Source organism: Plectrocnemia conspersa, unplaced genomic scaffold (assembly GCF_051122295.1).
Source record: "Plectrocnemia conspersa isolate PC_06_02 unplaced genomic scaffold, ASM5112229v1 ptg000005l, whole genome shotgun sequence".
Lineage (NCBI taxonomy): Eukaryota > Metazoa > Arthropoda > Insecta > Trichoptera > Polycentropodidae > Plectrocnemia > Plectrocnemia conspersa.
In genome coordinates, this window is record NW_028277169.1 from 18,071,643 (window position 1) to 18,098,218 (window position 26,576).

General features: G+C 27.4%; 1 protein-coding gene across 1 annotated transcript in view; it reads right to left on the reverse strand.

Moving 5' to 3' along the window:
- Positions 1 to 2,924: 2,924 nt before the first annotated feature.
- Positions 2,925 to 26,576, reverse strand: part of LOC148235004 (uncharacterized) — a 29,622-nt gene continuing 5,970 nt past the window's right edge. Inside the window, exons 2-3 of the mRNA XM_088186145.1 lie at positions 6,836 to 6,952; positions 2,925 to 3,551 (exon numbers count right to left, since the gene is read on the reverse strand). Coding sequence (XP_088042271.1) covers positions 3,249 to 3,551; positions 6,836 to 6,952 — 420 coding nt within the window. The 3' untranslated portion in view covers positions 2,925 to 3,248. The remainder of the gene's footprint in view (positions 3,552 to 6,835; positions 6,953 to 26,576) is intronic.

Sequence of the window (26,576 nt, forward strand, 5' to 3'; positions counted from 1 at the left end):
TCAAGCAAAACCATGATGAGTATTACGTCCAGATTATAACAAAAATAGTATTCTTTTGATATGTATTTATGTGCACATATTTACACTTTATGTATGTTAGTATGTGTGATACATGTATGTATATAATGTAAATATTATTTTTTTATATTCTTTCTTCATAAATAGTATTTGTATAATTTTGCAGCTGGCCTGTACAAATTTGTTTAAAATGTTATGTTTTCTTTTTATTTAAACTTAATTTTAACTAGTTAAAATAGTGTTTAATTTCCGTCCAATATAAGACAATAAATGACTATATTGTATTTCTGAACATATTCTTTTTTTGCTGTCTAATTATTTTCTTATTTAAATAAACTATTGTTATACTAGATTCCACGTGTATTAGTAATTACTTTTGTTGTTAATTAAAATTCAGAATATTAACTTTCTTATTTGTATTAAAACATAGTATATTTTATACGTACCTATTTCATTGATATGCTACTATATTTATACATAAATATATTTAAATATAATATCTATGAACATGCATTTGTGTGCTAGTATAAATTGTACATTCCCTCAATGTGTAACATTCATTATAAAAGTGTAAGTGAAATATTTAACATTTTCGTCTCAAAGTTAATTGTTTAACCCGTCTTATTATTATAATCAGACATGCGTGTGAAATGTATGTTTGCAGATAATAAACATAGTATATGCCAAAATACATATTAAAATTATATGTAATGTACAATTTAGCTCTCTGAAGAATAAACTGTGATAACTTTTAATGATGTAAATAAATTATAGTGATCCGTATTAATTAAAATGATATTATTCTTAACTATTTTATCCGTTACTATTTATTACGATATATTTATAAAAAGTTTTAATTTATTTTTAGAAATAAGTACACTTAATATACATATACTTTTAGTTTTTATACATTTCTCACTTGAATCAATGCACAGAACTTAATTGTGAATTTTGTAATTTTCTCTATTATAAATATATTTTTTTACTGAAACATAGAACCGATATGTGAATCTATTCAAAATGTATGAATGTATTAAATGTGTTTTATGTATTATTGCATGTTGCAGTTACAAAAAAAAGCCTGCCAAAATGATTATCTTTCAATAAATGTTAAATAAAAAATATATATTTAGAAAAATTTATCATTATATAATATTATATAATTAAATAACATGTTTTTATGCCACAATAAATAATAGAAAAATAATATTTTTTTAGAAATTGGAGATTTATGTTTTATTATCATGTGCCATCTGTGTGTCGTTTTTGAAATTATTTCATTTTGTAACTAATAAAATCATGTTTCATTCATACACTAATCTATTAAAAGCTTCTCCAAAGAAATTGTATAAAATAATAAAAAAAAGTGTCAAATCTATTAGAAACAGTGTGTTGTAATCTAAAGAAAGTGAATGACTGTAATAAAAAGATTTATGTTGTATTTTGATTTTTTATTTATCAGTATATAATATATAGAATCATGCAATTTGTTAAAGTAAATGCAATCAAGTCGTTAAAATCAATACACAATTATTTAAACAATCAAAGCATTGATATAACGATAAATAAAGTCATTGCTAATTATGCACCTGAGAAACTAAAAATATGTTTACACATTTAAGACATTTATTAAAAAAAAAGATACAATATCTACATGAAAGGATTCCTTAGTTTTAGTAATTACTACACATATAAAAATAATAAAGTAGTGAAAATATTATGAATGATAAATATAATTTTTTAATGTTTATTATTTATTTATTATTACATTCTGAAATTCTGATATTTACATGTATACTATTTTAATATTATAAAGCATGTATTAGTTTAATAATTAACAAACATTAGTTGATCTTAAATTTATATGTAATTTTCAAGTACATGGATTAATTCATATGGTACATGAAAATCGGGATAGAGATTTTTTAATCGACGCATAGTATAAAAACTAACATTTTGTTGCATTTATATTTATAGTATACATATAAATTTGAATGTGTGTTTTAAAGTGGCATTAATGCCACTTTAAAACACACATTTAAATTGTCTTTTGACATTAAAGTCATAAGACAATTCATGAATTAAAAAAATACCTAATTTCTGATAAACACTGACGTGTAATGCATATACGAAAAATAGTTACACTATTTACAAAATTCATTTTTCACAAAAAAGAAAATATATTTAAGTACTTTGTTAAGTTAACGCTTTATAAGAAAAAATATTACTTACACATCCGTAAAACACAGTACCATTTTTTTAGTTAACTAGTACTCAGTCACATTAATTTTATTAGAAGTGAATATTAAAATGTTTATATTTGTTCAGCAAGTTAGTTTCACAATAGCACCATTATGTTACAATTGGAATCCTTTCAAAGGCTTTTTGCGATAAAATATTTACAATAAAAAAAATACTTTTCCATATCTCATATTGCATATTGCACCCACCTTTCAAATAGGTCGTTTCAAAAATTATATTTTTACATTGCATTTTATAATACTTGATAGTTTACATTTATTTTGGATTTACCTAATATATTTTTTATATAAAACGATTATTATACAAATCATTTATTTACAAAGTTCTACTATTATAATTTATGCAGGGATAACAAAATAATATTTTATTATAATATATATATGTTTATTCACATACATAAAACTATCATAAAAAAATATTTAAAGCAAATACTAACAATAAAAAAGCATACTTTAATCAATATTTTTAGTTTTAATTTATACAAAAAAAATTATACTGATATTTTTTTTTATTTTTGGATAACTTATATATTTTAATAAACAAAAATATGCACGTATTTTTACAAAAAAAAACATGGAACGATTTGTTTTATTTTATATCTTACTTTAAAAAATCATAAAATAATATTTGAAATTAAAAATATATGAAAAAAGTAGTTCTTTATAAATTAAATGATTTACATAAACATTGATATCCTTAGCAGTTTTTAAAGTAGTAGATTTCCAAAAAACTAAAAATTAAATTACAATTTAAAAAACACTTTCAAAAAAATTACTTAAAATATTTTGGCACTCTTTACAAAGTAATACGAATTTACTATTCACACAAAATTTATATTGATCCACTGATTGCATAAATTTACTATAACATGTATACATAATTTTTTTCTACGTTGATTAAAAACATATTTTAGATAAATTTCTTAATACTATTTTAAATACAAAAAGTCAGTGTTTCCACTCAGTCCGTTATAGGGACGGCCTCTGCGATTGAATTTTTCCAGGGGTAGCTAACCCGCCTGGCACTTTGTTTTGATTCACATTATCGGTCATATCTAATGGATGACAAACACCAGCCGTTGGATCCTTAGTTGGACTAATTACAGGACTAAGCTCGCTGGGACTCGGCGAATCGTTCTCAGATTTGTTTCGTTTATCCCTTAATCGTCTGAACTCGTCAAACTTTCTATTGATGTCTATCTCGGACTTGGTCGATTTTTTGGTCGCTTTGGTCACTTCCGGAATATCGTCTAAATTTTCCTCATCCACTTCCTGAAACACAAAAAAAAATACGTCAATATTGTTACACAACCTTTCACTGGAAAATTACATTGGAAAAACAGGTCGATAGGGTGACTCGCTATGGAGCTATAAGCGTGTATTATATTCTACAATAACTATTTATATTTACTGTATTTTAGTTACATCTGCATATCATAAATATTATTTTTAGAACTAATCAAACTATCAGTACCTAATTCATATATCAATGGCATTTAATGTAATATATGTACATTAAAAGCTTACTTAAAACTGCCAAATTTGCTAGAACAATAAACAACCATTGAGTGGTTCACTGAAATTTATTGTAAATCTCTCACTGCAACATGACAAATCAAATATTAATTTATTTACAGGCAAAAAACTTTAATGGGCATTATTTTTGCTTTGCTAATCTAAATACTAATTTAATAATCAGATAATAAGAAACCGTTGAGAATCGGTAGATTATAAAAATGTTTGGGGGCTTTTCACAAAGTTATGCCATAAAATTTACTTGACAGCGAACTTGAATATCGTTTTTTTTTTTCTAAAATATAAAAAGTATTTTTATTATTATCTTGTTAAATATATGCAGAAACAAAAAAAAAAGAGGAGCTCGAATTTTCTTCGAATTTCGTTCCTCTGTAATGAATTAAAGTAAGTCCTTCGATTATTCAGGTCCATTATAACAAATCTTCATCCTATTGAAGTTTGTTTTCTTTAACGATTATCCAATTCTACTCCAAGCACAAAATATCCACAATAATATTTTGTATTATTATAATTACATAAAATACTATATACTACACATATTTTTTTATTTATCAATTCTCATTTCTTAAGATATAAAAAAACATCGAGAAACCAGAATACTCAAGTACATGTTATTTTAAAGAGCTTGGAAACAATCACATACGTAGTCTGGAAATGTTATCATAAAAGGAATAGAACAACAGGAAAATTTTCAAAATAATATCAAGTGATTTTCATTAACACATTGAATACTGGGCATTATTCCTAAAAATGGAGCCGTGCGGCGGGGATTATTTGCGAAAATTAGGATACAAACTTATTTTTTTTAAAACATCGTAACTCTTTAATTAGTCAACGTTTTAACGTCAAATTTTAAAAACAGATTTATGATGATCGTTTTTTTGTATTCGCAATGATAAAATCAGTAAACGTCAAACTGTGGATCGCGTACCAATAAAATAAAATATAATTTTTAGTTTAGAATAACCAAATATATATTTTTTTGAATAAAAACAATAAAGATAATAATAAAATGATGATAAAATACTGTTGTATATAATAAAAACCGAAAATATCTAATTTTGTGACCTATACAAGCAATTCAAAATTTTTAACACTTGACGGTCAAGTTACGCTGCGATATTTGCACGACACCCAACTGTCCAATTTCGAACAAACGTAACGTTTGCTTATGGCTAAATGTAATCTTTTATTGTTTATGTATTATTATTTTATATTTCTGTTATAATTTATGTATTATTTTTTTATATAGTATATTTAATATAATTAAAAATTATCAGTGATTCTAAACATTTTATTGCTTTAATATTATATATTTACCACTTTTTGTATTTTTACCACACGGTACGCAATGTGTTAAAATAATGAAAAACGCGCACTTACTGTATACTTCGCATCCAATAAAGACTCGAACCACTAATGTGCTTGGATAGTTACACAAATTAAAGTCCTAATTTTTGCAAATAATCCCCGCCGCACGCTCCATTTTTAGGAATAATGCCCGGTATTCAATGTGTTGGTAATTGAAAACATGTTGAGAACAGTTTATTTAATTTGAACAGATCGGGATCATTTCAGGTCTAAATATTATAAAATATCACATTTGGGATTGATAAATCTGCATTTAAATGCCCACGATACCTCTACATACATATATATAACAGAAAATAATAATAAATAAAAAACATTATATTTTATATTATAAAAATATGAATTTGATTTACTGTAATTTATTTCTTAGAAAATAGTATCAATAAATAAAGGAGTACGAAATAAATAAGCATTACAAAAATATATTGTAAACCTAACAAAATATAATAATGCAAAAAGTTGTAAAATAAATTAACGCAATTAAAAGTTGAGAATCACTGATTATTTTGTTATAATGCTTCGGGTTGATAATATGTACTTAGATATTAGGTCTAGCTCAACATTTCTTTTTTTTATGCGGTTACCTTTGAATATTTTGGGTTTTTTGTAATTTTGTAGATAAGAATTTCAAGAAACATATCTCTAAAAAAATTACCATCTTTACCTGAATCAAACCGATAAGGTGGGGTTTTTCGTAAACATTTTTTTTTAACAGCGTGCGCTTAGCCTAACGGAAACGTTACATTTGTTCGAAATTGGACGGTTGGGTGTCTTGCGAATATCGCCGCGTAAATCGACCGTTAAGTGTTAAAAATGAATTAAATATATTTATATATTATTGATATGTGATTCGCAATTTGGTATTGAGTGATTTCACTATTTCCAATAAATAATATGTGAGATAATTCCATAGAAAAAAAATGTATATATATATGTAAACATACATCTTGAAACGAATTTATTTTACCCGAGTTTTGAGCCTCTGGAATTTAGAATTTCTACTTTTTTGAACTATTTTTAGTTAATATGATATTAGTAACATCTGTAGGTAAATCCCTAAATAAATACGTTACAGTAAATACGCAGTTTACGTGGGTTTTTTTCGTATGAAGTTAAAATGACGAAACGCACAAATTTGTGCACACCGACGCAACGGAAGGTTTCTGAAACGCACAAATTTGTGCACACCGTACGCAATGAGTTAACCAGTGTATATCATTGATCTCATAGCTACGTGTAAATTTTTGTGAAGATATTTAAATAAATAAGTATTTGTCAATAAGCCTAGATCTCTTTTTGAGCAAAAAATAATATTAATGAGATTTTTGAGTGATTGAGCCAAGTATTTTGCATACAGTTAAAGAGCGTGTCATATTTACAATATATTTTTTATAGTTAGGTAAAATAATTTCATATCATGTAAAAAATATTTTTGAAAGATAAATAAAATAATATTAAAAATACAATAAGGTGTATCATAATTAAATGATAAAGTAACTTTTAGTCCATCTAGTATATACATATGTGTTAGATTTTTAATAATAATAAATAAATATAATAACTATCTATAATTATTTTATTAACGTATATATTTACAATCTAAAATTTACTATTACTTTTATAAGTATATTGTATACATTTTATTATACCTGTATTTCAGCAAATGTAACTGGTTGGGTGCGATATCTGGTCGCATTTCCGCGCAACTTCTTTCTCACCGGTCGCCGGTAGAACAAAGACGTTGGCTCAGGGTAAACGGTATCCATCTGAAGAAGAAAAATAAAAATCAAGCTCAACAATATATTAAACTCTCAGACAAAACTACAAAATGAACATGCAAAACTTGCGCGATCGATAAATCTCAATGAACCCTTGTCGTCTACCATTACAATTTAGTAATTCGCTCACGTCGTAGCGTAGACAATGAAAGTGATAATGATAGAAGCACGTTACTTTTAACCTAATAATATCAAATATCGTACAATTTAATATACTCTAAAATCGATAGTCGGAAACCCCGAAGGCAAATGGATACTCGGGTAGACGAACATGTTTACAAACTTTTTCATGTAACAAAAATCAAATGGAAACATCGATTTAATATTGCCTTTACTTACACATATACATATGAACAAAGTTAAAGATAAGTTTCTGTGATTCAGAATACAAAATATTTGATTAGCAATTTTAATAACATAAATTCATTAAATATATCATCTTAAGGTGCATATAATATCTTTATTTCCATGTGTATTGATGGAAGTTTTGTTATTTAATCATAATGTATTTATCATTAAAAATAAAATATCACATACATATAAATTATCATAGGACATAAAAAATGATATTTGACTACAGGTTAAATCTATAAAAAATGTTGTACAGCAGTGCAAATATCAATCGAAATGAAGCATCGTTGACACAATTGTTTTTAAGGCCACAGTGTTAAATTGGCTGAAATTAGTAGTGCGTTTTTCAATTAGTTCCGTTTAGTGACACGTTTTACGGTAAATATGCTATGAATATACTTTCGTCGAAATATCTAAGAGTTCTATGCAATACTATACAAGAATGGAGACGACCCTTGTCATTCGATGAAGAACATGTGACGTCATGTAGAGATTTGACCGCATTTATTACATAATACACAAACACCTAACCCCTGTTGCAATCTATTTTTATCACAGCAATGAAAAAAATGTATAGGTAGAGTAAATGTTTGAACCTTATAAACGGGTACCGTCATTACAAGTGTACATTCGTAATTTTAAATAATATTGTATTATTTATCATATAAGTTTGCATGAAAATTACCATTTAAAATGTATTAATTATTAAAACCGTTATTCATAAGTAGTGAAATTTTCCAGCAGGACAACGGGTTATGTTTAAAATATGATATATAATACTCCGATATTTCTAAAGTATATTTTGTATAATATTGTGCTTCGTTTACCAAGTATTTTAAGTACACAAAGCCTAAATTGCAACAGCTCAAGGCAATATCATCGAACACTGACTCACTCAAGCAAGGAACACAGCCGACCAACGACAGATGGAGAAGATCGGAGAAGCAACCGCTTCCCTCTTCACGTCAACCCTGGTCCAGCACGACGTCGGAATCCAAAACTTAACCCGCTTCGGAGACGACTAAATGACTTGACTTCGTACGTTATACTTTAATACAATTATATAAACTGTACGTAAAAGTGATTCACATTGTTAACAAAAAAATGGTCTTATATAGAAATAAACACGCCTTACACAAAAGCTAGGATAATTATGTAAAAAAATAAAACTTTGGCAATAAAATGAGACATTAAAAGAAACTAACGATAAAAATAGATCAGGATATTTTATCTTTGTGGAAAAAATCTGGTGTTACAAAAGTTGTTTAAACTATCACACATGTACGCAAATCTAAAAGCACACATACTAAACACATACGTACGTGGAAATAAACAAAAACACGATGCGAATAAAAGCATATGACGCAACTAACTCAAACCATTAATTGTTACGTAAATAAATGTTGTTTATGCAATTTTTGTTATATAATCTACACATTATAGATAAAATATATATTTATAAGGATATTTATAAAATAATGCAATATAAAAAAAGTTAGATATTCGAAAGTAAAACTTAAGTTACAGATGTATTGTTGGTTTTATTGTTATTAAATTGTGGCGTATTGAGAAAAATCGATTTGGGAACAATAACCTTTGATTCTAGCAAGCTAAGTTAAATCGTAGTCACGGCGCAAAACTTAATTGTGTAAAATGTCTAAATCGATTTTTTACGTCTTTCAAACCATGAAAGTTGGCAAACAGCCATGACACTTTCACGCCCGACTCTTTATTGGTTTTGTTCGCGTTTTCAGCTTTGCGCGCAGGTGATTTTTAGTGATATTATACTTAAAGTACATTATATGATATTAAATATTGTCTTCGATCTGTTGTTTCGCTTAATTTATTTGGCCTATTTATGCGAGATAATAAAGGGAAAGGGCTGCACGATCATTGGTTGATACCATGATAGTTTGTCTGGTCGGAAATGCTCATCATCAGTTATTTTTAGGGCGATCCCCCTTGAAGAGTGAAATGCTGATGGTAGGCAATTTATAATTCAATAAATTTCAGCCATGAACGCCTGCGGAAGAGATGTACATAAAAATATAGTGTAGCATAGAATGCCTAATGATTTAGTATTTAGTTCAGAGAGCGTGACGGAGTTTTAAGGTGAATCGTCTCGGCGATATAAAACCATTATATAAGACACTTCTACACAAAAAAACTCATTCTAGACAATCTGCGTAATGTAAATATACAAATCCAGAAACTATTTCTTGAGCATTTTATTTTACAAGTGACAGAAAACCCCTTTATTTATGAGTCTGAAGACAAGTTTATTGATTTTAATATTGACGTTAGAGTCAAAGAACGCCAACTCCCTTTTTTCCGATATCTTAATCTTTTTATATCTGTGACGATTAATATTCTTCTGACAAATGTCAGCTATTTCTAATAAAAATGTCATTCATATGTGACCTTAAATCACATGTTATCTCACTGAACGTGGTCTGATAATTAAGTCCTACGCTGTCGACTCGTATTGCCAGCGACATTTGTATTTTTGATGCTTAAGCAATGCTTAAGCAATTGCAGCTTATGGCTTTCGCTTTCTTCTTCAATAGTATTAATTTTTAAGTCCAGGTTGAATATGTCTGTCCTATAATACCATAGCGCATTCACCACAAATTCGCAATTTCGCATCGATATTTTTCAGAACAACAGCAAGAAAACGATTTGCGAAACATGTTTTTTTAAGACTAACCATATTATATTGAGAGTTGAACAAATTTATGTTTTGTATGAAACGAAGAAATTTGGAACCAATTAATCGCATAGTCGAAAATGTATCTTTTATGTATAAGTTATAATTATATATAAAGTACAATTATATTATACAAACCAATCACGTAAACATAAATTAGTCCAAATGATAGTTTACTATTAAAAATATTTTGTGCTTTCCACTTTCATTGAAGAAGAGAATCTGCAACTTCAAAATATATTTTTTAACTCTTGATTAACAGCCAGTACACATTTCTTTACAAGTAATGAAATAAATTATTTTTTATTAATAAATGTGAACTTGGAAGTGAAGCGAGATTCATTTCTAATCAAAGTCATGGTTTATGTATAGCAAGATTATTATTGTCTTATCCGTGATTTTTAAATATTTTATAGTATTGCAGTGTCAAACCACATATGTTTTAAATGTGCATTTCACTACACTTATTATTTAAGTATATCTAATCAATATTAGCGTTCTAAAACTACAATGTGTATAATATAATATAATAATATGTATTTTTAAGAATTTTAAGTAAGCCTAATTAGATATACTCTGCTATATTACTATGTAGTGCAAATGCGTATTTCATCTTTCTTGTATATGCTTATGTAGAAATCGCCTAATTAGAGACGAGGCAAAGTTTTTTTTGCTCGCGTTAATCTTCTAAAGAAAAGATAAGAGAAATGTTGAAAGAAAATAACATCTCTCTTATTTTTCTTACCTTTATAGAATCAAGTATAATTTTATTGGAATTGGAAGTCTTATTTTATAAGCTCTAATTTACACACAAACAAGGTATACAGATTTGAATTGAAATTTTATATTTAATGTTACAAAATTAATATAAATTATTAAAATTAAAAAATAGATCTTTAAATTATTAAACATAAACTTTGATACTTCAATATGTGTATCGCAATATATAAAACAAACGTAATGATTGATCGATCCACTTACGTAATGAGTAATCCATCTAAATGTTTGTGCATTAATTTATTACAAAATGTATTCAGTATTTTTTTACAAAATCGAAATAAAGAAGCCCTTCTATACGCCTCATATGCTGCCATGAACAATGAACATTTGATATCAAAACTTATGTTTTAAGTTAGTTACGCATTGACCTAATTTATTCAGATTTCGTTGAAACTTAAACAATCGAACAATTTTATGTTTCCCAGAATGTCATGCAGGAATTCATCATAATAAGATTAAATGTCACGATAACTTGTAATGTGATTTATAACCTTTAAATAATGATTGAATTGTGTCGGAGCATTGCTCTTAAAACACATTATTAAACGCGAGCAGATTACTGATTAATTAAATTCGATATTAATTATTTTTGCAACCTGCTCATGTTACATATTTTCCGGATCATGAATTTATTATGTTTATAAATCACTTGATTTTATAAAAGGCATTTCAGTTTGAAAAGAATGTGGAATAATGAGTAGTGTTGAATTTTTAATTCTGCATTTTTGCCATAAAATATAGCATAAAAATGCTTTGTTATGGTTTGGTTGTTTGAGCCGAGATATTAATAGTAACGTTTCGAGTGTTTCGCCTTGGAGAAATGCGTCTCACTCCAAATATTAAGAAATATATCCGGAACACAGTGTGAGGTTTGGGAAATTATCTGATAAATATTCAAATATAGAAAAATACTGGGAATTAAAATCAATAGTAAAGTTTACGAATTTAACCATCATTTCACTTGGTATTTAATGGAATATATTTACCAACATGTTGGTCATTCCTGAAAATATCAAAAGAAAAAATATATTTCAGGAAGACATAAAACAAAGTTGTTTGACATGAATTTAAGAAATATTGCTTCGAGACAGAAAGTTCAACGATCTACAAATTCAACTAAGATCGATGTTATAATATATAATATTTGTATGTGTCTTGCATCAAAATATTATATAAGATTTAAAGTGCTATATCAAAGACAAGAGCCCGAATATATTGCGGTGATTTTATTATAGATACTCGAATAAAGGAATAAAATTACTTTTTTCTCGGGTGTTTATTAAAATGTAATTTTCATGAGATAGCATATTTCAAATTATTCCTAAATATCATTTAAAATGTAAATTATATTACATTGCAATATATTTAAAAGTAATATCATATTTTATCACTATTGTATATTTTAATATAATAAACAAGCCAAATGTTATATAACAATCAATATTTATTGTTTTTGTCCCGCACGTTCCACTGTTATGTGTTTTACCAAAACGACGACCAAATCTCTCGATGGGGGAATTCAAGAAGACGTCGTAATTACGGATTTTGAGAAGACCTTTGACAAGGCCTGTCATAGATTATTATTAAAAAAAACGTCAGACCTCGATTGCTCGGATGATTTAACTCGGTTATTCTCAAGTTATTTGAGCGATCGTAGACAGTTTTTAACCTATCGCGGCCGATTGCCGAAAATTATATCACCCTTTCTGGAGCTCTTCAAGGGTCCAATATCCTCACGGTATTTATTAGCGCTCGCTGTGCCTATTTCTGTGCAATTAAAAAAACAGTGAAATATGTTATAATCACGGCGTTTTTCTTACAAAGTGTCAATTGAAGTTGATTCAAAGTAATGTAGCATTGCAATTATAGACAATATAATCAAAACTATAAATTATGAGTGTGCCAGTAAGTGTTTGGTTATATAAATAATATATCACGAGTATTCTAACAAAATAACCATTGACTTTCCATGATCTAATATTAAAAGACTAACAGCGGCGATTGGGCAATTGAAGGTGAACATAGCAAAGTTAATTAAAAAATTTACAATGCTAGTAATAATAAAAAATCTTCTATTAGTGTAAACAAGAGTTAAATTTTACCCACTATATAGTATCGTTTACAGTTAATTTTCAGAAGCAACGATAGATCTAATAACATTTACGTATGGCAAACAATTAATATATGACATATTGCGACTATTTTGAAGAAGATGAAGAGATGCCAATCTACGTGATTAATCCTCTACAGTGATTTCCGTCAATTTTGTTCTTAGATTGTCGTTTAAATATAATTTATGGATTATATTAGTATTAATAATGTGTTCAATGCTTACTTTTGATAAGGTCTTATTGTTTTTAATTATTTTTCAGAAGCAATGATAAAACAATTTGATGACCTATATGGCAAAAAGTAAGTCTTTTCATGTTAAAGTCACTGTCAGCAAGTATTATCTTTTTATAAAGAACATATTACATAAGTTTGATGTAACTGAATATCTTGAATTTGGCTATTCCGAAAGAGGAATTATGGCACAGAACAAACATTGAATAAAAACCATGATGTATACATATTTTTCCACATCGGAATTTAAAATAACCCACTTTTAGATATTTTGGCTATCGATTATTTCAGGTATGATCATTGTAAAATGTCGTTTATTAGACAACATCCAAGAAACTACACATTTATAAGCTGACCGTTTGCTGATATATATAGCGTTCCCACTGCGACAGCCGATTTGATCGACATTAACTTTCAATCCTCATACATACTAAGGATATATTACACGTTCACATTTAAAACATACCCGGTGTATTTTCAATTTTTAAAATCTAACGTATATGTGCATTAAATCGGAAGCAATGATAATGTTTATGTAATATAAAAGAAAAAACTCACTTTTCGGCGTCGGAGCCCGGTGACGGAAATTCAAAATTTGAAGATTTGATTAGGAAGATTGTTTTATGATTGTTTATCTAATATAATCAATGTATTCTTCTTATCCTAAACACGTTATGCATATATTTAATTTTCATAGCTATAACACACCTAGTTAATTTGCAATCCAATTATTTATAAAAGAAAAAACTCACTTTTCGACCTCAGAGCCTGTCGCCGGGAATTCAAAATTTGAAGATTTCATTACGAAGATTGTTTTATGATTGTTTATCTAGTTTAATCAATGTATTATTCTAATCCTCAATACATTATGTATATATTTAATTTTCATAGTTATAACACACCTAGTTAATTTGCAATCCTATTATTTATATTCAGTCAAATGACGAATTAATGAAAATTATTGTCGCGTAGAAAAAATTTATTATTAAAAAAGAATTATTTAAAACTGTTGTCATGGTACTATCGGCCATCTTGTTTTATATTTGAATGCTCATTTTTTATTGGTCGAAACAACAGAACGCATTACCGGCGCCTCGGATAGCAAGTAAGTAAATTCAAATTTTATTATTATAATTAAATATATTTCCTTTGTTTACGTGTATACACCGTTCATACAAAGCGATACGATTTAAAGACTAGATATTTAAGCGGAGAATGTTTCATTTAATGTTATGTGCGTTCGGAAGCGTCTTAGAACAATTATATTATAGATTATTATTATTATTAATATTATTGTATAACAAATATTTTTTGTATCAAATTTTAAAAGAATATTTTCAGAAAACAATAAAAAAGTATTTGACCCACTAGTACCTTTTATGTGTAATGGAAAGTGGTAAATATTGTATATATATACTAATAAATTGAATATATGCGAAATTGCTCAAAGAAAATCGAAAGTCAGTATTACTATAAACATGACATCATAAATTAGTAAATGTATAATCGTAACGTGTGGATTAGTCTAAATGTTCTATAACGATTTGATCAAATTCCATAGTTTATAGTTTATTTTATTTTTAAAATAAATAAAATATTCTTAGTTTTGTTTGTGCTATAGCAAAATCTGATATCGAAGCTCGCATAGCAGAGAGTGAGTTACAAAATTCTCATGTCCTAATATCATGCCGGAGACATAAAGCATCAGGCCAAAAGAGCAGATGCATGAGCAGAACTTGTAGTTAGGGAGTGCATTCCGATTAATCAACGACCTGGCACTATGCCTATTGGCGTTTATAGAATAAATAAAATGAAAATTGCACGCGAAAGCGTTTCACTAATAACAGTAATGAGACATCACTTATACAGCGCATAGTTGGACATAGTTTGCAAGAGTAATTTATATTATTTCTACATTATTTTGTATGTAAAAGTTTTTAAAATGAATTGGTTACTATTTAGATAATAGATGACTTAGTATGTTACATTATTGGTTACACAGTAAGCTATATCAGTTACAAAAATTAATTACATAATTGCCTTCTATGGTATACCATACTATATTGACTTCTTTCTCATACCTTATATAGTGCAATCAATCAATTTAATGTTACGCCTAAAAATATTTAGTATGACAGCACTAAATTAACCTCTTTGCAAATTACCATCATCACTATTGGCCTAACAACCCAAGAGGCGTTTTCGCCCCCTCTAAGAATGTTCTCTGTTCCTTCGGTTGCTAGCTCCGGCAGCACTTGCATCTTTTGTCACATCGTCCAACCACAGAAGCTTTGGTCTGCTGACCGATCTTGGCCATCAGGCTTGTTATCCAGCAATTACATAGGCAGATGAGTAGAGTCCATTTGTGGCTAATTCCTTCATGAATGCATATGTGCCTCTATTTATTGAATCATATGCAGCTTTAAAATTAATAAATAGGTAATGCGTTTTGAAATTAAATTTCTTATTTTTTTTAAATATCTTTTCGTTGCTAATAGTAAATAAATATCTTTGGTTCAGAAATAAATGTGTAAAGAATCCATTTCTAAAATATTAAAAAACTGAGTAAATGAAAGTGTAACAGAAGGCAAAAACACTTGGCTTTTTGCCGAAAATTTCACGTGCTAAACTTCTATAATTCTTTTTTCGCATCATGAAAAACATAAGCAAAAAATATTTTGAACCGCAAACTCTCCGAATAAAATGGCAAAATATTTATTTTCGAAACGAATCCACCGCAGAAATAGCGCACTACGGTTAAGATTATTTTTAAAATATTATTTAAAAAAACAACATGGGTAAATTAAGAAAGTAATAGTTCATACTTAACCACCGCCTTATTTCCTGTCGATTGAGGGGGAAATGTATATATAATGAAATAAGTCGATATAGTTTTATTGCTCCTGGAAAGAAATGGGCTGTCTCAAAAGCAAAGCTAAGGTTATCGCAACGAACGCTTATGAAATCTGTCATCTCCTTTTACCCCCTTTGATAAAGTTCACGTAATGGAAAATATCATGATTTTTATATCGTTGTAAAAACGTCGAATTCGATAATGGTGGTATATATTTACGCTGTGTATTACATGATGGCTGAAAAAGAACACATATATTTTATTAAAATTATTTTAGATGCTTATTTTATTTTAGTTGTTTAAAATGTACGTATATTCTTCAAAACCTGACTGTATACATTATAACTATAGAATATTTTTGTTGTAAATCTACTTACGTAACAGACGTTTGCCGGAAACATTCCAGCGTATACCAATAATAGTCAAGCAATTGGGTACATTTTTATCAATTGTACCTGACTTATATAATATATAAATATGTACATATGAGTCAATACATATTTAATCAATAAATAACTATAATTTTAAATATGGATAAATTGTGAAATACTTTCACTATAAAAAATATGTCCATTACCAGAGGCTTCATTACAACTTGAAAAAATTAGCACTCAAAATATACTCTTATCCAAATAAGATTATGGAAAGCTAAAGCGTAATCAATACACAAATTAATTTCACAAGAAACAGGGGCCTGTATTATAATAAGGTAATAAAATATAACGATAAAAAAAACTAATTATTTATTTTTCAATATATATATTATTATGCCAGCGATTTGTTTTAATGTGTAAAAATTTGCGGAGTACACTAAGAACTCATAATAACAAAACGTTTTCCTTTTAATACCCTTTTTATTCTACGGAAACCGAAAAAACAATGCAAAAAACCATATCTGATCAATACAGTAGTTGTTGCAAAAATGTTATTTTTTACCCAAAAAATTACGAATTAAAATCAAATATTTGTTTGCACTACAAAAATTCTAGTCGTTTTTTATGGATTGCATGTCAACTTCTGCCTATGACTTTTTAACTGGATCGATAAAATTTGCAGTTTTAATATGAAGTTGTGTATTCGTTTAAGCAAATTAAACTAAGATAAACACTTTCTTTTAACTTTTTATAGAACTCAATCTAATACACAACTTTGCATTAAAACATTTGCCATTTTATACAAATTGCAAATTTTATCGACCTAGTTTAAAATTGCTAGGCAGAAGTTAACGTCTCAAATAACTTCCGAAATAATTAATTGAGATAAACACTTTCTCCTAACTTTTTATAGAACTCAATCTAATACACAACTTTGAATTAAAACATTTGCCATTTTATACACATTGCAAATTTTATCGACCCAGTTAAAAACTCCTAGGCAGAAGTTAACGTCTCAAATAACTTCCGAAATAATAAATTGAGATAAACCCTTTCCTAAAACTTTTTATAAAACTTAATCTAAGACACAACTTTGCATTAAAACATTTGCCATTTTATACAAATTGCAAATTTTATCGACCCAGTTAAAAACACCTAGGCAGAAGTTATCGTCTCAAATAACTTCCGAAATAATAAATTGAGATAAACACTTTCTTTAAACTTTTTATAGAACTCAATCTAATACACAACTTTGCAATAAAACATTTGCCATTTTATACAAATTGCAAATTATATCGACCCAGTTAAAAACTCCTAGACAGAAGTTAACGTCTCAAATAACTTCCGAAATAATGAATTGAGCTAAACACTCTTTTTAAACTTTTTATTGAACGCAATCTAATACACAACTTTGCATTAAAACATTCGCAATATTGTACAAATTGCAATATTTATCGACCCAGTTAAAAACTTCTAGGCAGAAGGTAACGTCTCAAATAACTTCCGAAATAATGAATTAAGCTAAACACTTCTTTTAAACTTTTTATGGAACTCAATCTAATACACAACTTTGCATTAAAACATTTGCCATTTTATACAAATTGCAAATTTTATCGACCCAGTTAAAAACTCCTAGGCAGAAGTTAACGTCTAAAATAACTTCCGAAATAATGAATTGAGCTAAACACTCTTTTTAAACTTTTTATTGAACTCAATCTAATACACAACTTTGCATTAAAACATTCGCAATATTGTAAAAATTGCAAATTTTATCGACCCAGTTCAAAACTTCTAGGCAGAAGTTAACGTCTCAAATAACTTCCAAGATAATGAAATGAGATAAACTCTTTCTTTAAACTTTTTATAGAACTCAATCTAATAGACAACTTTGCATTAAAACATTTTTTATTTTATACAAATTGCAAATTTTATCGATCCAGTTAAAATCTCCTAAGCAGAAGTTAACGTCTCAAATAACTTCCGAAATAATGAATTGAGATAAACACTTTCTTTTAACTTTTTATAGAACTCAATCTAATACACAACTTTGCATTAAAACATTTGCCATTTTATACAAATTGCAAATTTTATCGACCTAATAAAAAACTCCTAGGCAGAAGTTAACGTCTCAAATAACTTCCGAAATAATTAATTGAGATAAACACTTTCTCCTAACTTTTTATAGAACTCAATCTAATACACAACTTTGCATTAAAACATTTGCCATTTTATACACATTGCAAATTTTATCGACCCAGTTAAAAACTCCTAGGCAGAAGTTAACGTCTCAAATAACTTCCAAAATAATGAATTAAGCTAAACGCTTCTTTTAAACTTTTTATTGAACTCTATCTAATACACAACTTTGCATTAAAACATTTGCCATTTTATACAAATTGCAAATTTTATCGACCCAGTTAAAAACTCCTAGGCAGAAGTTAACGTCTAAAATAACTTCCGAAATAATGAATTGAGCTAAACACTCTTTTTAAACTTTTTATTGAACTCAATCTAATACACAACTTTGCATTAAAACATTCGCAATATTGTACAAATTGCAAATTTTATCGACCCAGTTAAAAACTTCTAGGCAGAAGTTAACGTCTCAAATAACTTCCGAAATAATGAAATGAGATAAACTCTTTCTTTAAACTTTTTATAGAACTCAATCTAATAGACAACTTTGCATTAAAACATTTTTTATTTTATACAAATTGCAAATTTTATCGATCCAGTTAAAATCTCCTAGGCAGAAGTTAACGTCTCAAATAACTTCCGAAATAATGAATTGAGATAAACACTTTCTTTTAACTTTTTATAGAACTCAATCTAATACACAACTTTGCATTAAAACATTTGCCATTTTATACAAATTGCAAATTTTATCGACCTAATAAAAAACTCCTAGGCAGAAGTTAACGTCTCAAATAACTTCCGAAATAATTAATTAAGATAAACACTTTTTCCTAACTTTTTATAGAACTCAATCTAATACACAACTTTGCATTAAAACATTCGCAATATTGTACAAATTGCAAATTTTATCGACCCAGTTAAAAACTTCTAGGCAGAAGTTAACGTCTCAAATAACTTCCGAAATAATGAATTAAGCTAAACACTTCTTTTAAACTTTTTATTGAACTCTATCTAATACACAACTTTGCATTAAAACATTTGCCATTTTATACAAATTGCAAATTTTATCGACCCAGTTAAAAACTCCTAGGCAGAAGTTAACGTCTCAAATAACTTCCGAAATAATGAATTGAGATAAACACTTTTTGTAAACTTTTTATAGAACTCAATCTAATACACAACTTTGCATTAAAACATTTGCCATTTTATACAAATTACAAATTGTATCGATCGAGTTAAAACCTCCTAGGCCAAAGGTAACGTCTTAAAGAGCCGCCGCACTAATATTTTATTGTTGTTTAAATTGTTGACATGGTTACGGGAGCGGGGCGAGGGATGCCAGGCGAAATAAAAAGTCACACAAGTGTTACCCAAGTACTACTAAATTTTTGGCCATTACAATTCTGAGCTCCTATAAAGTTTTAAATAAATAAATTTGAATATATAAAGTACATAAAATTTTAAATGAATTGTTATCAAATGAAATTTACATACATAAATTAAATTAAACAATAATAAATTGAAATTGAATTTTAAATTTTTATTAAATAAATTTTGAATGAATAAATTTTAAATAATAAAATTTCAATGAAATGGATTTTTAATAAATAAATTTGAATTTTTTTTTAAATAATTTTTTTTATATAAATTCTTTTTAAAATGAATTTTTTTCAAATGAATTTAAAATACATAAATTAAATTAAATAATAATAAATTAAATTATAATTTCTAATTTTTAATAAATAAATTTTTAATACATAAATTTTAAATATTAAAATTTTAAACAAATGAATTTTTAATGAAAAAATTTTAATTTTTTTTTAAATAATTTTTTTTTAAATAAATTATTTTTAAAATGAATATTTTTTAAATGAATTTCAAATACATAAATAAATAAAATAATAATAATTTAAAATCTAATTTCTAACTTTTAATAAATAAATTTTGAATGCATAAATTTTAAATAATAAAATTTCAAACAAATGAATTTTTAATAAATAAATTTGAATTTTTTTTCAAACAATTTTTTTTAAAATAAATTAATTTCATATAAGTAAATTTTAAATAATAAATATTGGCGAGTGAGAGGTGACGGGTAAAAATAACAAACAGATTGAGACGCTGCAGTAATATTTAGTTAAATTAAAAAGGGATATACATGGTTACGGGAACCCGCGACGCGCGCGAACGCGGCGAAGGATGCCAGGCGATCTAGTTAAAACCTCCAAGGCAAAAGTTAACGTCTCAAATAACTTCCGAAATTATGAATTAAGATAAACACTTTATTGAAACTTTTTATAGAACTCAATCTAATACACAACTTTGCAATAAAACATTTGCCATTATATACAAATTGCAAATTTTATCGACCCAGTTAAAAACTCCTAGGCAGATGTTAGGTGTCTCAAATAACTTCCGAAATAATGAATTCAGATAAAAACTTTGTTCAAACTTTTAATAGAATTCAATTTAATACACAACTTTGCATTAAAACATTTTTTATTTTATACAAATTGCAAATTTTATCGACCCAGTTAAAAACTCCTAGACAGAAGTTAAGGTCTCAAATAACTTCCGAAATAATGAAATAAGATAAACACTTGCCTTGAACTTTTTATAGAACTCACTCTAATAGACAACTTTGCATTAAAACATTTGCCATTTTATACAAATTGCAAATTTTATCGACCTAGTTAAAAACTCCTAGGCAGATGTTAACGTCTCAAATAACTTCCGAAATAATAAATTGAGATAAACCCTTTCCTAAAACTTTTTATAAAACTTAATCTAAGACACAACTTTGCATTAAAACATTTGCCATTTTATACAAATTGCAAATTTTATCGACCCAGTTAAAAACACCTAGGCAGAAGTTATCGTCTCAAATAACTTCCGAAATAATGAATTGAGATAAACACTTTCTTTAAACTTTTTATAGAACTCAATCTAATACACAACTTTGCAATAAAACATTTGCCATTTTATACAAATTTCAAATTTTATCGACCCAGTTAAAAACTCCTAGGCAGAAGTTAACGTCTCAAATAACTTCCGAAATAATGAATTGAGCTAAACACTCTTTTTAAACTTTTTATTGAACTCAATCTAATACACATTTTTGCATTAAAACATTCGCAATATTGTACAAATTGCAAATTTTATCGACCCAGTTAAAAACTTCTAGGCAGAAGTTAACGTCTCAAATAACTTCCGAAATAATGAAATGAGATAAACTCTTTCTTTAAACTTTTTATAGAACTCAATCTAATACACAACTTTGCAATAAAACATTTGCCATTATATACAAATTGCAAATTTTATCGACCCAGTTAAAAACTCCTAGGCAGATGTTAACGTCTCAAATAACTTCCGAAATAATGAATTGAGCTAAACACTTTTTTCAAACTTTTTATAGAACTCAATCTAATAGACAACTTTGCATTAAAACATTTTTTATTTTATACAAATTGCAAATTTTATCGATCCAGTTAAAATCTCCTAGGCAGAAGTTAACGTCTCAAATAACTTCCGAAATAATGAATTGAGATAAACACTTTCTTATAACTTTTTATAGAACTCAGTCTAATACACAACTTTCCATTAAAACATTTGCCATTTTATACAAATTGAAAATTTTATCGACCTAGTTAAAAACTCCTAGGCAGAAGTTAACGTCTCAAATAACTTCCGAAATAATTAATTGAGATAAACACTTTCTTCTAACTTTTTATAGAACTCAATCTAATACACAACTTTGCATTAAAACATTTGCCATTTTATACACATTGCAAATTTTATCGACCCAGTTAAAAACTCCTAGGCAGAAGTTAACGTCCCAAATAACTTCCGAAATAATGAATTGAGCTTAACACTCTTTTAAAACTTTTTATAGAACTCAATCTAATACACAACTTTGCAATAAAACATTTGCCATTATATACAAATTGCAAATTTTATCAACCCAGTTAAAAACTCCTAGGCAGATGTTAACGTCTCAAATAACTTCCGAAATAATGAATTCAGATAAAAACTTTATTTAAACTTTTAATAGAACTCAATTTAATACACAACTTTGCATTAAAACATTTTTTATTTTATACAAATTGCAAATTTTATCGACCCAGTTAAAAACTCCTAGACAGAAGTTAACGTCTCAAATAACTTCCGAAATAATGAAATAAGATAAACACTTGCTTTGAACTTTTTATAGAACTCACTCTAATAGACAACTTTGCATTAAAACATTTGCCATTTTATACAAATTGCAAATTTTATCGACCTAGTTAAAAACCCCTAGGCAGATGTTAACGTCTCAAATAACTTCCGAAATAATAAATTGAGATAAACCCTTTTCTAAAACTTTTTATAAAACTTAATCTAAGACACAACTTTGCATTAAAACATATGCCATTTTATACAAATTGCAAATTTTATCGACCCAGTTAAAAACACCTAGGCAGAAGTTATCGTCTCAAATAACTTCCGAAATAATTAATTGAGATAAACACTTTCTTCTAACTTTTTATAGAACTCAATCTAATACACAACTTTGCATTAAAACATTTGCCATTTTATACACATTGCAAATTTTATCGACCCAGTTAAAAACTCCTAGGCAGAAGTTAACGTCTCAAATAACTTCCGAAATAATGAATTGAGCTTAACACTCTTTTAAAACTTTTTATAGAACTCAATCTAATACACAACTTTGCAATAAAACATTTGCCATTATATACAAATTGCAAATTTTATCGACCCAGTTAAAAACTCCTAGGCAGATGTTAACGTCTCAAATAACTTCCGAAATAATGAATTCAGATAAAAACTTTATTTAAACTTTTAATAGAACTCAATTGAATACACAACTTTGCATTAAAACATTTTTTATTTTATACAAATTGCAAATTTTATCGACCCAGTTAAAAACTCCTAGACAGAAGTTAACGTCTCAAATAACTTCCGAAATAATGAAATAAGATAAACACTTGCCTTGAACTTTTTATAGAACTCACTCTAATAGACAACTTTGCATTAAAACATTTGCCATTTTATACAAATTGCAAATTTTATCGACCTAGTTAAAAACTCCTAGGCAGATGTTAACGTCTCAAATAACTTCCGAAATAATAAATTGAGATAAACCCTTTCCTAAAACTTTTTATAAAACTTAATCTAAGACACAACTTTGCATTAAAACATTTGCCATTTTATACAAATTGCAAATTTTATCGACCCAGTTAAAAACACCTAGGCAGAAGTTATCGTCTCAAATAACTTCCGAAATAATGAATTGAGATAAACACTTTCGTTAAACTTTTTATAGAACTCAATCTAATACACAACTTTGCAATAAAACATTTGCCATTTTATACAAATTTCAAATTTTATCGACCCAGTTAAAAACTCCTAGGCAGAAGTTAACGTCTCAAATAACTTCCGAAATAATGAATTGAGCTAAACACTCTTTTAAAACTTTTTATTGAACTCAATCTATTACACATTTTTGCATTAAAACATTCGCAATATTGTACAAATTGCAAATTTTATCGACCCAGTTAAAAACTTCTAGGCAGAAGTTAACGTCTCAAATAACTTCCGAAATAATGAAATGAGATAAACTCTTTCTTTAAACTTTTTATAGAACTCAATCTAATACACAACTTTGCAATAAAACATTTGCCATTATATACAAATTGCAAATTTTATCGACCCAGTTAAAAACTCCTAGTCAGATGTTAACGTCATAAATAACTTCCGAAATAATGAATTGAGCTAAACACTTTTTTTAAACTTTTTATAGAACTCAATCTAATAGACAACTTTGCATTAAAACATTTGCCATTTCATACAAATTGCAAATTTTATCGATCTAGTTAAAAACTCCTAGGCAGAAGTTAACGTCTCAAATAACTTCCGAAATAATGAATTGAGCTCAACACTTTTTTTAAACTTTTTATAGAAGTCAATCTAATACACAACTTTGCAAAAAAACATTCGCAATATTGTACAAATTGCAAATTTTATCGACCCAGTTAAAAACTTCTAGGCAGAAGTTAACGTCTCAAATAACTTCCGAAATAATGAATTAAGCCAAACACTTCATTTAAACTTTTTATGGAACTAAATCTAATACACAACTTTGCATTAAAACATTTGCCATTTTATACAAATTGCAAATTTTATCGACCCAGTTAAAAACTCCTAGGCAGAAGTTAACGTTTTAAATAACTTCCGAAATAATGAATTGAGATAAACACTTTTTATCAACTTTTTATAGAACTCAATCTAATACACAACTTTGCATTCAAACATTTGCCATTTTATACAAATTGCAAATTTTATCGACCCAGTTAAAAACTCCTAGGCAGAAGTTAACGTCTCAAATAACTTCCGAAATAATGAATTGAGCTAAACACTCTTGTTAAAATTTTTATTGAACCCAATCTAATACACATTTTTGCATTAAAACATTCGCAATATTGTACAAATTGCAAATTTTATCGACCCAGTTAAAAACTTCTAGGCAGAAGTTAACGTCTCAAATAACTTCCGAAATAATGAATTGAGCTAAACACTATTTTTAAACTTTTTATAGAACTCAATCTAATACACAACTTTGCATTCAAACATTTGCCATTTTATACAAATTGCAAATTTTATCGACCTAGTTAAAAACTCCTAGGCAGAAGTTAACGTCTCAAATAACTTCCGAAATAATGAATTGAGATAAACACTTTCTTTAAACTTTTTATAGAACTCAATCTAATACACAACTTTGCATTAAAACATTTTTTATTTTATACAAATTGCAAATTTTATCGACCCAGTTAAAAACTCCTAGGCAGAAGTTAACGTCTCAAATAACTTCCGAAATAATGAATTGAGATAAACACTTTATTGAAACATTTTATAGAACTCAATCTAATACACAACTTTGCAATAAAACATTTGACATTTTATACAAATTGCAAATTTTATCGACCCAGTTAAAAACTCCTAGGCAGAAGTTAACGTTTTAAATAACTTCCGAAATAATGAATTGAGATAAACACTTTTTATCAACTTTTTATAGAACTCAATCTAATACACAACTTTGCATTCAAACATTTGCCATTTTATACAAATTGCAAATTTTATCGACCCAGTTAAAAACTCCTAGGCAGAAGTTAACGTCTCAAATAACTTCCGAAATAATGAATTGAGCTAAACACTCTTGTTAAACTTTTTATTGAACCCAATCTAATACACATTTTTGCATTAAAACATTCGCAATATTGTACAAATTGCAAATTTTATCGACCCAGTTAAAAACTTCTAGGCAGAAGTTAACGTCTCAAATAACTTCCGAAATAATGAAATGAGATAAACTCTTTATTAAAACTTTTTATAGAACTCAATCTATTACACAACTTTGCAATAAAACATTTGCCATTATATACAAATTGCAAATTTTATCGACCCAGTTAAAAACTCCTAGGCAGATGTTAACGTCTCAAATAACTTCCGAAATAATGAATTGAGCTAAACACTATTTTTAAACTTTTTATAGAACTCAATCTAATACACAACTTTGCATTCAAACATTTGCCATTTTATACAAATTGCAAATTTTATCGACCTAGTTAAAAACTCCTAGGCAGAAGTTAACGTCTCAAATAACTTCCGAAATAATGAATTGAGATAAACACTTTCTTTAAACTTTTTATAGAACTCAATCTAATACACAACTTTGCATTAAAACATTTTTTATTTTATACAAATTGCAAATTTTATCGACCCAGTTAAAAACTCCTAGGCAGAAGTTAACGTCTCAAATAACTTCCGAAATAATGAATTGAGATAAACACTTTATTGAAACATTTTATAGAACTCAATCTAATACACAACTTTGCATTAAAACATTTGCCATTTTATACAAATTGCAAATTTTATCGACCCAGTTAAAAACTCCTAGGCAGAAGTTAACGTCTCAAATAACTTCCGAAGTAATGAATTGAGATAAACACTTTTTATCAACTTTTTATAGAACTCAATCTAATACACAACTTTGCATTTAAACATTTGCCA